Source organism: Rana temporaria, chromosome 2, assembly GCF_905171775.1.
Source record: "Rana temporaria chromosome 2, aRanTem1.1, whole genome shotgun sequence".
Lineage (NCBI taxonomy): Eukaryota > Metazoa > Chordata > Amphibia > Anura > Ranidae > Rana > Rana temporaria.
In genome coordinates, this window is record NC_053490.1 from 243,318,681 (window position 1) to 243,335,506 (window position 16,826).

At 45.6% G+C, this 16,826-nt stretch overlaps 1 protein-coding gene across 2 annotated transcripts in view; it reads left to right on the forward strand.

Annotated features, from left to right (window-relative positions):
• Nucleotides 1-16,826, forward strand: part of ATP2A3 (ATPase sarcoplasmic/endoplasmic reticulum Ca2+ transporting 3) — a 262,677-nt gene that overhangs the window by 149,013 nt on the left and 96,838 nt on the right. For both annotated transcript variants that reach the window (XM_040336717.1, XM_040336716.1), the window contains exon 5: nt 595-733. In XM_040336717.1, the coding sequence (XP_040192651.1) occupies nt 595-733 (139 nt within the window). The remainder of the gene's footprint in view (nt 1-594; nt 734-16,826) is intronic.

A 16,826-nucleotide genomic window follows, 5' to 3' on the forward strand; every position in this document is an offset into this window, starting at 1 on the left:
AAAAATTGCCTTGTTTGGAAGGGGGTGTAAGATCCAAATACTAAGGTGGTGTGAAGTAATCTCATTGTAAAAGTCAGAAGTTCTTGTATGCATAGTTGTTGCAAGTAAGTGATTCAGAGATGTGATTGGAAAGTTTTTTTTTTCCGTTTTTTTGAATAACAAAAATGTTACTTACCTGGGTTAAGGATTTTGCACAGAGCAGCCACAGCAGTGCTCCTGGCCCCTCCTCTTCACCTGGTCCCCCCATAGAGCCGCTTTCCATGGGGGCACCTGTGCGGGCATGCTCACGAATCCCACCGCTGCATCCATTCACACAGACAGCAGGACTCGTCCATGTCCCACGCTCTCATGTCACTGGATTTGATTGACAGCAACGGGAGCCAATAGCTATCAATCTATCCAATGAGGACAGACAGCGGCTGGAGCCGCTGGGCTTGTGCTTGTCACTGGAATGAACGGGTTCAGGTAAGAAAAATTGGGGCTCTGGGGAGCATAGACTGCATTATGGTGAAAAACCTTGAGACTTTACAAACCCTTTAGGAAAAAAATTAACTATTTGTTTTTGTCTAACAAATTCTTTCTGTGATGTTGCAGGAAAGGAATGCTGAAAGTGCCATTGAAGCTCTGAAGGAATATGAACCAGAAATGGGAAAAGTTATTCGTGGGGACCGAAGTGGAGTTCAGCGTATAAGAGCCAGAGACCTTGTTCCTGGAGACATTGTAGAGGTGGCAGGTACTACACATTTTGAACTAGAAAATGTTCTTGTAAATTTAAAATAGAAATTTGATGAACTGAGACATTTCTTAGGGAAGATTTAACAAAATGTATATTTTACCCAAATGGATATATCTAACCAGATTGTCAATGTTCTAATATTAGGATTCGGCCACAGACATCTAAGTTGACTTTAATTATCCAGTGGTTAGCAAGCAAGTATTTAAGTATATTTGTGTTAACAAAGTATAACAGGCAATTTCTTTGTGGAATCTAAAGCACAATCTAAAAAATAAAAATTTACAAAAAACCGAACTGGCCCAAGAGATGGCTTCCTGTGACCTCCTTGGGCCTCTTGCGCACAAAAGGCATTAAACAAATGGCTGTTGGCGGAGTTTCATAAAAAAAATTTCTTCGTCTCTAAATGCCCCTCTATTTTAACCTATGCGTCCTTGTAAACATAGGAGTTTACAGCTATTTGGAGACAGGAGTGTTTTAAGCGATTGTATAAAAAAGAAAAGGCAAAGGCATAATGAGTTAGTATGCACTGCATACTAGCTCATTATGAAATACTTACCTTAGAAAGTGGCATCGGTATCTAATCCTGGTCCACAGCGAGGGAGCTGACATTTTGCCCTCAGTGTGTCTTCCGGGTACGTGGCTCCGGCGCTGTGAGTGGCCGGACCCGCAATGTCGCCACTTTTTTTTATTTATTTTTTTACGTCAGCAGGTGCATGCAAAGTGAGTATCTATCTCCTAAACCTCACATTTTACCTAACAAAATTGGTGTACAACCACTTCAATCCCTTTACGCCTAAGGATAAAACAAATCTAAATGCCGAAGCACAATTTTGACTTTGACATGCGTAAGTAAAACTGTACATATTGTCACCACTACTTGGTGTATCCATGTGGATTATACCATGTTTGTTTCAGGACAAATTGAGCTTTCTTTTGGTGGTAAATGGTAATGGATATTGTGTGTGTGTGTGTGTGTGTGTTTATTTTATATTTATCTTTATCAAAGGAAAACTGACCCAAAAATGTAAAATTCATTTAGCTGTATATTTTCTTGCTATTATCTTTTACCACCAAAGAACAACCCAAAATAAATCCTCCCGCTCCTGACGATTGCAGCCATACACATGTATGTTGTTGTTTGTACCCGTAGTAAGCCCAGAAACAATAGTGCACATTTTACTTTTTTTTTTAATCCTGCCTAAAACACCAATTGATGCCAATTGATTTTTATTTAGTTTTTATTCTACCTAAAATATGCTGACCCCAACCTTGACGCTAACACTAACCCTGGCAAACCATGCTCTTCTTTATTTTTTATTCTTAACCACTTCCTGCCTTGAGTGGGGATATCTGAAGCCTGCAGGCATTGTTCAGATCTTGCAGGCTTTTTTTTTTTTTATATATATATCTTAGGCTTTCCAGCCTGAGGAGAGATGTAGGGTTATAGTGACCCCAGATCTCTCCATAAAGAGGACCCGTCATGCACTAATTCCTATTACAAGGGATGTTTACATGAATAGAAATGTGATAAAAAATGTTTCAAAGCGAAAGTGTAAAAATAAACAAAAAGTAACTCACTCCTGTCCCCGCGTGCTCGCATGAGCTAAAGAGAAAAGATGGATTTCTCTTGTCGTTCATGAACGGACACTGCCTCATTCTTTCATGACAAGTGGGTTATGTTCCCTGTTTACAGGAGAGGACTAGGCAGAACATGGTAGATATATATATACATGTCATTTTAAAACCGAGCTGAACAGCCCCGCCCAGGGGGCGGTCCCTCCGGACATAACCCTCCTCCCAGCAGCATGCAGCCTCAGTTTCGTTCTGCCTAGCAAAGGAGAAGGACGTATGGCTCCCTTTGGGCCCAGCGCCCCGAGAAAAGGATTTTATGTTATTTCTATTTATCGTTTTTTTCTTTTTCTATCAACTGTCGGCTGAGAGACAGGCTGGATATTATAGATCCTTGTAGTCTTCTTAGTTCGGCCAGCGAGCGTGAGCACACCTTTGCAAAGAGGCTGGGTCTGCCACGACATGCCCCATGACTTCTGGGGTGGCCGGTGAGCTTTGCTCCGAGGTCCGCACATGACTGAGCTGTAGTGTTGTCTCACTCACAGTTGACCGGGCTGACGGCCACCTCCATTGCGGTTGTATGCTTGTCTGGAATGCGCCAGTGAGTCGTCGCAGGACAGGCAAGTACAGTCCCTCCTTAGGTGGGGTGGTACGGCTGAGCATTCCTGGGGTTTGGGTATCCTCCCTTCCCTGCTCCCTTTTTTCCCTCTGCTGTTCTACATGCTGTCGGGGTGGGGGGCACCCGGTTGATGGGTCTGTGCGCATGCCCTATGTGTTTTTACTGATGAGGGTCCCTTTTTTTCTGGACGTTTGAGGGGCTGAACAGCCTTTCCAGGCTTTCACCCTTTTAAATGCTGTGTTTTGCCACCATTCTGACGGCGCTGGCGCCATTTTTAAGTGGATTTTCAGTTTGCATTGAAAATCCCATTGGTGGCCATTTTGTTGTAGCCGCACCAGGCTCCATGTGGGCGCTCGGCGGCCGTCTTGCTTGAGTCCTCGGCCTCTAGCGTTGACTCTCACGGCGTGCAGCGCCGTTCTCCTCACAGCATTCCAAAGCTACACACGCTTTACCTCACGGCTTTTCCTCACACACAGACACAGCGGTGTGCGGGACTCGGGCAGCGGCGCTGAGCAGTTCCTCTCCGGTGTGGACCCCCTCCCCCCCCGGTCAGCGCAGCAGGAGTGGTGGGTGTTTTTTCTGTTCATTCTGCCCTGGGAGATTTTTTCCTCAAATATGGAGTCAGTATCTTGTCCTCCTTCCCCCAGCATGGCAGAGGCAGCTGGTACTTCTGCTTCTGCACTCACTATAGACTCTTTGTCGGCAGTTCTGGACACATTTGTGGCCAGGGTGGAAGTGGCGTGTGGCAGTAAGGGGGGTAAAAAGGACATGGTCTCAAGTCAGACCGCTCTGTTAAGGTTTTTCCTTATGTGTCCTTCTTTAATAAATTCATTGATGTGGAATGGGAAGAGCCGCAGAAGGCTTTTGTAGTACCTCACAGCCTGGCGGTTCGGTACCCCTTTGAGGAGAACCTCTTAAAGAAGTGGACTTCTCCTCCGGTGGTGGACCCTCCGGTCGCCCGGCTAAACAAGGTGACCACTCTCCCTGTAGAGGGAACTCCTGCTTTTAAGGATCAAACTGATAGAAGATCCGAAGCACTGACCGCTCCATGTTTACCATGCTGGGGTCTGCCTTGCGGCCTATTGTGGCCACTACCCTGGTGTCTCAGACACTTTATGAGTGGGCAAAGATTTTGCGCCAGGCCGCGGAGGAGCACCAGGTCCCATCTGAGGTAATTAGACTGGCTGACCAGCTGGTCCAGGGCCTTGTCTATGTTTGTGATGCTTCACTAGATGCAGCACCCTTGATATCCAGGGCTTCTGTTTCGGCGGTGGTTTTACGCCGCCTCCTTTGGCTAAAATGCTGGTCTGCGGACCAGGCCTCTAAGAAGGCCCTGGCGGATTTACCTTTCAAAGGTGAGAGGCTTTTTGGGTCTTCACTGGACGACGACATCAAGGATGTCACAGGAGGGAAGAGCACTCTCCTCCCTCAGTCCTCCAAGGGGAAGGAACCCCGCCGCAAGCCGGGTTCTTTTTTTTTTTTCTCACACAGAAGCGTTTTTTTTCGTCAGTCGTGGCCCGCGGGTAAACCATCCCAGCCCAACAAGGGCTCAGCTGGGGGACAGAAACGTCCCTGGGTGCGTAAGCCGAACAAGCTGGCACCCAAGCCCGCAACTGCATGAAGGCCTGCCCCCGCCCGACTCATGGATGGGGGGACGGCTTTGCAGGGTCACAGCTCGGTGGACCTCTTTGCTCTCCGACTGATGGGTCTGCGAGGTGGTCTCTTCGGGGTACAAAATGGTTTCTTTCCTATCCCCCGAACAGATTCTTTCCCTCAAGTCTCCCTCTCCTACCAGCTCGTCGGGCTGCCCTGTTGGGGGCAGTAAGGGACCTGCTAGGTTGCGGAGTTATTTCACCTGTCCTGCAAGACTAGAGGTTTCAGGGTTTTTACTCTAATCTGTTTGTGGTCCCGAAGAAGGACGGGGTCCGTCTGATCCTGGACCTCAAGGCTCTGAACGTCTTTGTGAAAGTAAGGATTTTCCGCATGGATGCGATTCGCTTGGTGGTAGCTGCGCTCCACCCGGGGGACTTTCTGGCGTCCTTGGACATCAAGGACGCATACTTGCATGTCCCAATCTGCGCAAGTCACCAGAGGTTTCTGCGTTTTGCGATCGGGGAGGATCACTATCAGTTTGTGGCCCTCCCTTTTGGCTTGGCGTCAGCACCAAGAGTTTTCACCAAGGTGCTTGCGCCGATCCTAGCTTTGCTGAGACAGCGAGGCATTGCCATCGTGGGCTACTTGGACGATCTTCTTCTGAGAGCAGCTTCTGGCTCAGAATTAAGGGAGGACGGGTCTATAACCAGCCAGACCCTCCAAGAGTTCAGGTGGGTCTGAAACATTCAGAAGTCGGTCCTGGCTCCGACTCGGCATTTGAATGTCCTGGGGTTGATTCTGGACTCCTCGGAAGCGAGGGTCTTTCTACCCCTGGAAAAATTGCAGACACTCCAGTCTGCTGTGAGAGTTTTGACATCCCGCAAATGGTCGTCTCTCCGGTTTTGTATGCGAGTTCTGGGCCTCATGGTGGCCTCGTTCGAGGCTGTTCCGTAGGCCCAGTTCCACACTCGAGTACTACAGAGGGAGATCCTGTCCAAGTGGAACGGATCCCCATCTCTGGATCGTCAGATTCAGGTCAGCCAATCTGGTCAGGGCTTCTCTGAATTGGTGGTTGAGATCCCCGGCTCTTCAGGCAGGGAAGTCCTTCTCCCCTTCCAGTGGACGGTGGTTACGACGGACGCCAGCCTCTCAGGCTGGGGGGGCATCTGGGCGGTCCAGTCGGCTCAGGGTTGTTGGACTCTAGAAGAGTCCCATCTACCGATCAATGTCTTGGAACTTCGAGCGATCAGGGTATGCCTCTCCTCGTGGTCAAGGAGGTTGCAAGGCCGCCCGATCAGGATCCAGTCGTACAATGCCACGGCGATGGCTTATATCAACCATCAGGGGGGAACCCGAAGCTCTGCTGCAGCGTCCGACGTCGCTCACATCCTAAAGTGGGCAGAAAGAAGCGTGCTGGCTCTGTCGGCGTCTACATCCCAGGCGTGGGGAACTGGCAGGCAGACTACCTGAGTCGCCAGATGCTGGACCAGGGAGAATGGTCGTTGCATCTGGAGGTGTTTCAACTCTTTTGCAGGAGATGGGGAACACCGGATGTGGATCCCTGGGCTGATGCGTTGGTAGCCCCGTGGGGTCAGTATCGATTGATCTATGCCTTTCCCCCACTGAAGTTGCTGCCTCGACAGCTCCGCAGAGTGGAGGTCGAGGGGATTCCGATGCTCCTAATCACCCCGGATTGGCCCCGGCGTCCTTAATACGCCGGTCTCGTGCGCCTAATGGCGGATACGCCCTGGCGGCTGCCAGTGTGGGAGGACCTTCTGTCCCAAGGTCCTATACTCCATCCTGCTTTACAGTCGCTGGCTTTAACGGCATGGCTATTGAAAGCCAGGTTCTAAGGGACCGAGGTCTTTCCAACTCGGTCATTCCAACTATGCTGCGGGCTAGGAAGTCTTCCTCTAGGAAGATTTATCATCGCACTTGGATGGCCTACATCTCTATGTGCGACGAGAAGTGGTGGAGTCCACGGACGTATTCGGTATCCAGAATCCTGCTGTTTTTACAGCGTAGCGTGGATCAAAAGCTTGCCTTAAGCACCATTAAGGGTCAGATTTCAGCTTTGGTTGTATTCTTTTGGCGGCCCATTCGCTGGTGGGTACTTTTGTGCAGGGGGTTCGTCATATACTTCCCCCTTTTAGATCACCTCTTTCCCCGTGGGATTTGAATCTGGTGCTCTCGGATCTTCAGAAATCTCCCTTCGAGGACATCAGAGAGATTCCTCTCGACGCTTTCTCAGAAGGTGGCCTTCTTGGTGGCCATTACGTCTCTCAGAAGGGTTTCTCAGCTGGCGGCCTTGTCCTGCATGTCGCCATACTTGGTCCTCCATAAGGACAAGGCGGTGTTACGCCCGCGACCTTCCTTTCTTCCAAAGGTGGTTTCATCTTTTCACCTTAACGAGAACATTGTGCTTCCGTCCTTGTTACGCCCCCGTTTCCAGTCACGGCACATTCGACCAGGGCAATTGGTGCTTCCTGGGCTTTCCCACATCAAGCGTCTGTCTCACAGGTGTGTAAAGCGGAGACTTGGTCGTCCGTTCACACTTTCTCAAAATTGTATATGGTTGATGTGAGTGCATCTTCAGATGCTTACTTCGGCCGCAAGGTTTTGCAGGCGGCTGTCTAAAGTTGCATCTCCTCTGTTGAGGAGCTCTGCCTGTTTGGGGTGAACTTGTGTGTGGTTTTTTTTTTTACTGATATTGTTCCCACCCCTCATTTTTTTGTCACTGCTTGGGGACGTCCCACTTGTCATGAATGAAAGAGGCTGTGTCCGTCCATGGACGACAAGAGAAAATAGGATTTTTTGTACTCCTTTTCTTTGTCGTCCATGGACGGACACAGCACCTACCCCTCCTTTTTAGGATTGTACTGCTTGTTACGAACTGAGGCTGCATGCTGCTGGGAGGAGGGTTATGTCTGGAGGACCGCCCCCTGGGCGGGGCTGTTCAGCTCTGTTTTAAAATGATATGTATTGAACATGTTCTGCCTAGTCCTCTCCTGTAAACAGGGAACATAACCCACTTGTCGTGAATGAAAAAGGCTGTGTCTGTCCATGGACGACAAAGAAAAGGATTTTACGGTGAGTACAAAAAATCCTGGGCCAGATTCATAGAAGAGATACGCCGGATCTACTGATACTCCGGCGTATTTTCAAATTTGCCGCGTCGTATCTTAATTTGTGATGAACAAACAAGATACGACGGCTTTTGGCTAAGATCCGACAGGCTTACTTACGGCTTCGTACGCCTTCGGATCTTGGGCTACAATACTTTCGGCCGTCGCTGGGTGGAGTTTGCGTCGTTTTCCAGCGTCGGGTATGCAAATGAGCTTTTACGGCGATCCACAAAGGTTTTCGCGTTCGTTACGTCGCCGCTAGTAATTTTTTCCCGTCACAAAGTTAAGCATGCTTTTACATGGCTAAACTTTAGACGAGCCATGTTAAAGTATGGCCGTCGTTCCCGCGTCGACTTTTCAATTTTTTTTTTTTGTCTAAGACGTCCGGGAATACAAAAGTACGATGCGCACGTCGCCATTCAAAAAAATGGCGTCACTTCGTGCAAAGCACGGCGGGAATTTCAAAACTGAGCATGCGCAGTACGTCCGGCGCGGGAGCGCGCCTAATTTAAATGGTACACGCCCCATTTGAATTAGACGGGCTTGCGCTGGACGCCTTTAAGTTACACCGCCGTAAGTTTACAGGCAAGTGCTTTATGCATTAAGCACTTACACTGAAAACTTGCGGCGGTGTAACGTAAACGGGATACGTTACGCCGTGGCGCAGGTACCTGAATCTGGCCCCCTATTTTTACGGTGAGGATGGCCCATGGGCGTAGCCAATATTTTTTTTTTTTTTTTTTCTGCCTAGTACAACTCGTGCAGAGGACGATATAACCCTTTAGTCAAGATTAATGAAGCGCTCCATCAATGAACTTAGAAATGGATTTTACCAGGAGTACAAAAATTCAATTTTTTACATAGAGCGGATTGCCAGAATTGGCCTGATATGGAAGTGGTTAAGGCCTCATGGACATTATAAAAACTCCTCCAGTAGCAAAAGCTGTACTTCTTCTTTTTTTTTTTTTTTTTTTTTTTCTGCGTGTTTGCAGTAGCGTTTTTCAGTGTGTTTGTTTTTTTTGACAAAGCTATACTCCCACAAAAGCTTAAGGCTCATAAACACTGAATAGTTAAGTTTTTTTTTCCCGCTTTTTTCAGAGTTAGAGCGTTTTTTTACAACTTAACCACTTGAAGGGGTTGTAAATCCTCGTGTTTTTCCACCTTGATGCATACTATGCATTAAGGTGAAAAAACTTCTGTCACTAAGCATCCCGTTTAACTCACCTGAGCCCCTTTGTTCCCGAAGAGGATCTCTACCTCTCTGGCCGGGGTTCTCGGCTCTTGATTGGATAGATTGATGGCAGCGCAGCCATTGGCTACCGCTGCTGTCACAATCCAATGATGCGGGCGGGGCCGAGTCTGACATTCTGTGTCTATGGATGCACTCGCACAATATCCCCCAGGGAGAGCACTTCTAGGGGGCTTACCGATGCGGGGAGGAGCCACAAGTGCTGTTGGGGGGGACCCCAGAAGACGAGGATCGAAGGGCCACTCTGTGCAAAACGAACTGCACAGTGGAGGGAAGTATGATATGTTTGTTATTAAAAAAGGGGGTTTACAAGCCCTTAAAGGTAAAAAAAAAAAAAAAAAGTTTGTCACTCGGCAGCCCCCCGCGCCCCGGTTATACTTACCTCAGCCCTGTGTTTCCCATGACAGGAACAAGCACACCAGCTCTGGCTGGCGTATCATGTTCTGATTGGTTAGATTGATAGCAGATAGCAAATCCTGCTGGGGCCGTGTCCTGCTTTCTGTGTCAATAAATGCAGAAGCAGGACATGAGAGCGCGCCTGCATGGGTGTCCATGAAGGAAATCCCTTCTCGGACGGGCCACTTGAGAAGAGGTGGAGCCAGGAGCGCTGCTGAGGGACCCCAGAAGAAGATTGTGGCCACCCTAGAGAATAGGCGTGTTGCCACGTCGTCGGGAAACGCGACGATGTGGCAACACGAAACGTACGTCGAGGCGCCTGGTTACGCACAATCACGCACTTCCGGTCCCGCTGGCTCTCAGGATCCAAGAGTTGGAACGCACGCCAGCTTCCCCAGCGTGGAACATTCTCCACAACATTGTAACGCTCCATAGCCTCAGTGCCGGGACTAAGGCACCAACAAATGTAAGGGGCCACTTGGCGATGTATGGTTTTATACCTTTTACATTAAATGGCATTATACTATGGTGGTCTCCCTTTCTCTCTGTTCGGTTCTGTGACATTTCGAGTCTGGCTGTATCAAGGGAATTAGAGCCGCGCATGGCACTCTGAAGTATCGGTCTTGTGAGCCAAAGCTTTTTTGACCTCCTTTTTAATTCAATAGGTCAACATCTTGTGGTAAGGAGCCATCCTTTTTGTGCACATTTGGGGTGAATTCTGGTCCTGGTGGAGGTGGAAACCCCTATTGTTGAACCTCAAGTACTTCTTTTTGAGCTCAAGCACTATTGAACACGGACTTATGTGAATGGACTTTATTCATTTATTTGTCTATTGGTGGTGACATTCACTACCTCTTTCACTGGTTTATTATTGTAGTTAAATTTATTCTACTAGTATTTGTTCACTTAATGTTGGTTTATCATCAATAATTTATATTTATTAATTTATCATTTATTTAAACATCACATTCCAGCGCCCCCTACCTTTCACTTTGTTCACATAAGTAAACATTTACTGAAGTGCATTAAACCAATCGGCTAATTAAATTAAGATTTAAAACACTGGGCCACGCAGGGCATGGCCGTCTTTAACGATAACGCTGCAATAACCAAATATTATTCAAATATGAGTCCTATGTATACTCTCTGAATTTTGATCAATGTTTTTCAAATCTCATTGAAGTTTTTTCTTCTGTTCTTCAAAATATATGTAACTCATGAAATATGCTTGACAAAACTGCTCTTTTACTCTTGTTTAGATAATTTCAGTTGCCTTGAAACCTAGGAAATTGTAGGTTGTTCTATAATTTTGTGTGTGTTTGTAGGTGTGTGTATATAAATTATAATTTTGTGAAGCCTCGATTCCTGTGAATTACAAAATAAATCTGTTATCAATGTATACACAAATAAAAACAGTTTATGGTAAGTGATGCCAAATATAATTTTTTTTTCCTGCCTATAACAGCCCTAATACTGTATTCATTACCAGTATTTTCCCCAGATGTGTGGTAAAGTGGTTTCTTGTTTTCAGTCAGCTTTGCTTAGCTGTGCAGATTACTACTGAATTATCTTCCTAGGAAACCACATTTTTTCATAGCCACAGTTGATACACCTGCTGTATCGCAGGCCTTTTCAGCCTTTAACCTCCTGTTTTCTAAACCTACAACAGCAGAAATCAAACATATCATTGTGATTGAGCAACCTTGAGATATTTTTCTTATTACTAAAGAACCTACAGTTTTGCTTGAACAGGTTTTAGTTCCAAATGTAGTACAAACGCAGATATTCCCATGCGTTTTGTGAGCAAAGTACAGTAAAGACGTATTGTACATTGTTCTAATGGATCTTAGCTGTTTGCATTTTGCTACTAAACATTGTGCATTATGACTTCTTGTACTGCCTCATTAAGGGCTCTTGCATGTGTTGGCCATACAGCTGTACAAAATAAAAATATGATTCTTGTTGTGATGCCCTGGAGCTGCAGCACATTTTTGACTATTGAGAAAATGCTAAGCACTGCTATGTATGCATAATTAAGTTTTTTTTCACATAAACAAACTTTGTATTTTAGTGCAAGATCCCATTTAAAAGCATATGGTATGGTGGCCATGCAAACCAGCCTCCTAGCTATTTAAGTAGCAATCTAATGCTCCAGACTAGTATTCCAAGTGGTTGTTCCAGTCGTTTATTTTAAACTAAAAACATATACACAATTTTTGTGACACTGCAGCAGTAGTAGGCTACTTTTGTGTATACTGTGTCAAATAATGAATGAAGTCAAAGATGACCTGCAAAAAAGAAAAGGGTGTGGAATTTATTAATAAACCTGAATGTTAAGATAACATTTAAAAAGCAGCATGGCCAATGCTTTTTTGGTTATACTTATACTTATTTTCTGGGTCACAGGAGTGCACTTGGTTTTGTCTTCTGTGTCCCAGAATCACCCGACGGCAGGCTAAAGCCTGCTTTAAGCTGATGTCGCGGAGCTGCTCCAGGCTCTGGAAGGATCCCGAACATATTTTCGGTAACGATCTGTTGCCTGATTAACTGCTGGCTCCAGCTCTGTGCAGATGGCTGAACGTTGAAGCCAACTGCACCAACACCTCTCCAGCCTGGTGCTCCAGTGACTGCTGGAGGGACAAAGTGGAGAGTGTTGACTGACAGTCACTGCTCTCCTCGAAGGCAGAGAAATTTGTACTTTTATCATATCCTCCTGATACCAGGGACTACCTTATATTCACCCCTTCATTGGACATATTTGCAGATATAATGCATCCTTTGTCTTCTTAGGTAAAACCAGTTGATTAGGAGACCAAGACCTCTATTAAAACAAGCAATATCTGACCATACCCCTGTAACCCTCACTATCCCCCTGAGCAATCAGACACCAAAATCTTGTCACTGGAAACAAAATGTATTCTTTTTATTCAGGATGGGACCCACGAAAAGGAGATCAACAACCAGCTTAAAGTGGATGTAAACCTTCTCCTATACCCAGTAAAGTGAACAGCCTCAGATGATACACAGGGATAAAGCAAATCTCCCTATATAAGTTTACATTTGTATATTTGCAGTCTTTCAGCTTGCTATATTCTTTAGAAAGTGAACATAGTGTTAGAATTTTTAGCTCCTCTTTCGGCAGGGGGAGGGGAGTCTTGGCAATCACTGTGTGACAGCTGATTGAATGATTGGAGGAAAGGCATTACCCCCCCTCCCCCCTCCACATAGGCAAAGGAACAAAGAAACATGCAGAGCTGTGCTGCGAATAGATCAGCTCTCTGCTAATCTATTTATAGAAACCTCCCCAACACAAATGTCCAGCTGCTTTTATCTCCTGTGTCATGCTGATAACAGAAGAACGCAGCAGCAGACCGGGGACTTGGGGTTCTAGGGAGAGATAAGTAAACACTACAGATATACGTACCCAGGAAAAATTTCATGAATCGGGTTTACATCCACTTTAACTGTTTTCTATGAATCTATGGGCCAAGCTACCCCACTTGCATGATGAGAGGCGTCTTTATTCATAAAGGCAATGAACTTTAAAAAGTGAGACTTCAGGAAGAATCTGGACTCCTTGACCATGTGCACCAATTAGAAGCACTAGATAAAAAGATCACTCTTGATAGCCCAAGCATGGCACTAAAAATACAGAGGGGGCAACTCTCCAATCTGCTACTACAAAAATCCAAGGCTCAATTGGCCAATTATAGATGCTAGGAGACTGATGCGGTAGAAAAAGCTACAAAATGGTTGTCATTCCTTCTGTTATGCCATGTAAAGTAAATGGAATCTCTATTACTCCCTCTCTCCTGTCACAACTCTCAAGCAATCCATATATAGTTCAGACTTTAAATTAGACTTTTTAGGGTAAAGTTAAAAATGTATGCAGCATTTCTTGGTTGTCTGAAGTTAAAGTAAATATGAACTGGATTTTATGGAGTTTTCAACTGCCATCTGGAGTTTACTAGAGAGCAATAAGAAAGGAGCAAGAAATAAAAAAAAAAATTAAATTATTAAAGTAACCTCTATTTCTGGTCAAAGGTACTGTACTGTTGGATTGCATAGCAAAAAAAATGGAACGATTCATTTGTAAGTCAATTCTACATAAAATTTGGATGCCTTAACATTTTCCTTGATGCCTTAAACTAAAATTTGACATCCTCAGGGGAAAATGTGCTGGTTACAAAGTAGAAACAAAGTAGAAACCAAATTAGTCCTGTCCAACATGTTCATGTTAAAACAAAGGGTTTAGTTGGGCACACATTTGCAAATATATGTAAAAGCCACAGTGCCTTGCCAAGGCTCATCTGTATATTGTGAACCTAATATAGCAGTGAATAAATTAAGGGCATGTTTGCCTAGAGGAATCCCACTGCTCCTTAAAGTATAAGTCCACCATAAAACTAAAATCCCTACATCTACAGACATCCACGATCTAACTCTAACGATCTAACCCTGTAAAGAAGAAATCTAAATGCATACCTTTTTTGAAGCCGATCTGGTCCCATGCCGAGCTGTCAGCTTCACTGTGGAGACGGGTGCAGAGGACACGTCTGACAGCGGAAGCCCCATAGTAAGTCTATGGGTGACGTCACTTCCCATTAATTTCACAGCTGTTGTCGGCTCTTTCCTCTGCAGAGCTTCCGCTGCTGGGAAACGGGTTGACTCGGCTTCAAAAAAGGTATGTAATTGTATATTGATTTCTTCTTTACAGGGCTAGATGGGTTAATGTTAGATTGTCAATGTCTGTAGATGCAGAGATTTTAGTCTTGGAGTGGACTTGTACTTTAACCACTTGCCGCAATATCACATACATGTATCTTATTCTGCGTGGTTGTACCGGGGTAATGCCTGCAGCCACAGATATTCCCCCAGTACTGTTTTTTTAGAGCCAACGGTCCCCTTTTTCATAACAACCAATGCGACTAATCAGCTGCTCGATTCTTATCACAAGCAGCGGGAGGGAAGCGCCGCCCCCCCCCCCCACTTGCCACTGCTCCGCCCAGGCTCTCCCATCCCACCAGGAGGCCTGAGCGTCCATCTGACATGTCTGCCAGAAATCCGCTTTGATTGGGTCCCAGAATTCCAGAAGCAACGTCGCTCTGGTTTAGTGGAGTCTTGAAGGTGCCAGATTATAAATAAAAATTTAGTATTCAAAACAGCCAAGCTTGACGTTTTGAATGCTTTTACGTGCAAAGGAGGGATTGGGGGGGCTTATAGACCTCAGATCTCTCCCCAGATATTTACATTCCTTGTGATGGCAATAAAAGTGTTTAAAAAATAGAGACAGTGTAAAAATAAAATTGGACGTTTTTTTTTTTTTTAAAGAGCTCCATCCCTCTGTGTTCATGCGCAGAAGCAAATGCATACGTAAGTCATGCTTGCAAATGTAAACAGTGTTCACACCACACATGTGAGTTTATCTCTGTGATCGTTGGAGCGAGAGCAATAATTTTGGCACTAGACCTCTGTAACTCTAAACTGGCAACAGTTAAAGGGTATGTAAAGGTAATTTTTTTTTTTTTTTTTTAAATAACAAACATGTTATACTTGCCTCCACTGTGCAGCTCGTTTTGCACAGAGTGGCCCCGAACCTGGTCTTCTGGGGTCCCTCGGCGACTGTCTCGGCTCCCCCTCGCATGAACTCATCACCTTCATGCATGCGAGTGAGCATGGTGATGAGTTGTTGCGGGCGCGCTCCTGTGATACAGCCGGGGGCCATAGCCACTCACTATCACTCAGCCCCGCCCCCCGGCGCGCCGCATCATTGGATATGATTGACCGCAGCGTGAGCCAATGGCTGCACTGCTTTCAATCAACCAATGAATGACCCGAGAAGCCTGCGCTTTCACGGCGTGGGACTTTCGAAGGGGCAGTTAAGTAAACGGGGGCTCGGGGGGCTGCTATTCCTCTGATTTTTTGTTCACCTTAATGCATAGAATGCTATGAAGCAGAGGTTCGGCCAAATTTTTTTTTTAAAAGCCTGCAGCTACAAATACGGCAGCTGCTGACTTTTAAAAAATGGACACTTAACCTGTCCAGCGTGCCCGCGATGTCAGCAGCCGAGGCTGAGAAATTGCTCTGTCCTTAGCTGCTTCCGCCTCCATTCTCGGTGTGGGAATCAGGCAGTGAAGCCCATTCCCTACTGTGCATGCGCGAGGATCGCGGCGCGCCGTGCCGTCACTGGTCCCCGCTCTCTCCTGGGAACAGTGTTTCCCAGAAGACGGCACGGGTGGGGGTGACGTGCCAGGCTGGATTCCCCACGGGGATCCAAACCCGGAAGTGGTGCAAATGCCTGTCTCAAATGTGACACCGGATGGGGGGAGGGATCCAAAAAGCGGAGGTTCACTTTTTGTGTGAACCTCTGCTTTAAGGTGAAAACTTTTACCTTTACAACCCCTTTAACATTTTTGAAAGCGTAGTCTATGGAGATCTTTACGTACTGTAGTTTGTCGCCAATCCATGTGTGCGCAATTTGCACCACTTGCCAACCAGACCAATTCTGACATTTCTCTCCTACTTGTAAAAATCATAATTTTTTTGCTAGAAAATTACATAGAACCCCCAAACATATGTTTTTTTTTGTTTTTTTCTCTTTAGCAGAGACCCTAGATAATACAATGCATTGTAACTTTTTCTATCGTGCAGTATTTGCGCAGCAATTTTTCATGCTTTAAAAAAACACAGTAAAGTTAGCCCAATTGTTTTGCATAATGCGAAAGATAAAGTTGCGCCGAGTGAATGCATACCTAACATGTCACGCTTAAATTGCACACGCTCATAGAATGGCGCCAAACTTCGGTACTTAAAAATCCCCATAGGCGAAGCTTTAAATTTGTTTTTACTAGTTACATGTTTTGAGTTAGGAAGTCTAGGGCTAGAATTATTGCTCTCACTCTAACGTTCGTGGCGACACCATTTTCATTTGAGGGCGAGACTTGTGAATGCATTCTCGTCTGTGTGCAAGCACATGGGGACAGGGGCTCGTTAAAAAAAAAATATATATATTTTATTGTTTAAATTTTACTTAAATTTTTAGTTTTACACTTTCAACAAATAAAACAAATAGTTGATCACTTTTATTCTTTTATTCCTATTGCAAGAAATGTAAACATCCCTTGTAATAGGAATATGACATGACAGGACCTCTTTACAGTGAGATATGGGGTCAAGACCCCACATCTTGCCTAGGCTGGGAAGCCTGAAAAAAATAATCAATATTGGCTTCCCAGCCGAGGCCGCACAGTTTTTTTTTTTTTTTTTTTTTTTTTTTAATGCAGAGGCTGGTTCTAAATTGAATAAAGGTTGGAATTTGGGTCCCAAACCGTCAAAACATTGCACCCAGTCTCCGACCATGGCGACCTTCTTGTCTGCCGGAAATCTCTCTGGTGGGCATCCGGGGGCAGGTGGATCCATTCTCCGACTCGCCGATCGCAGTGGCACTTGGCAATTAGGATTTAAAGTATGGAAAAGATTAATTTTGGGTTGGGAATTTGTAATAATGCATGCTGTCACATGGAAAGAAACCAATCATTT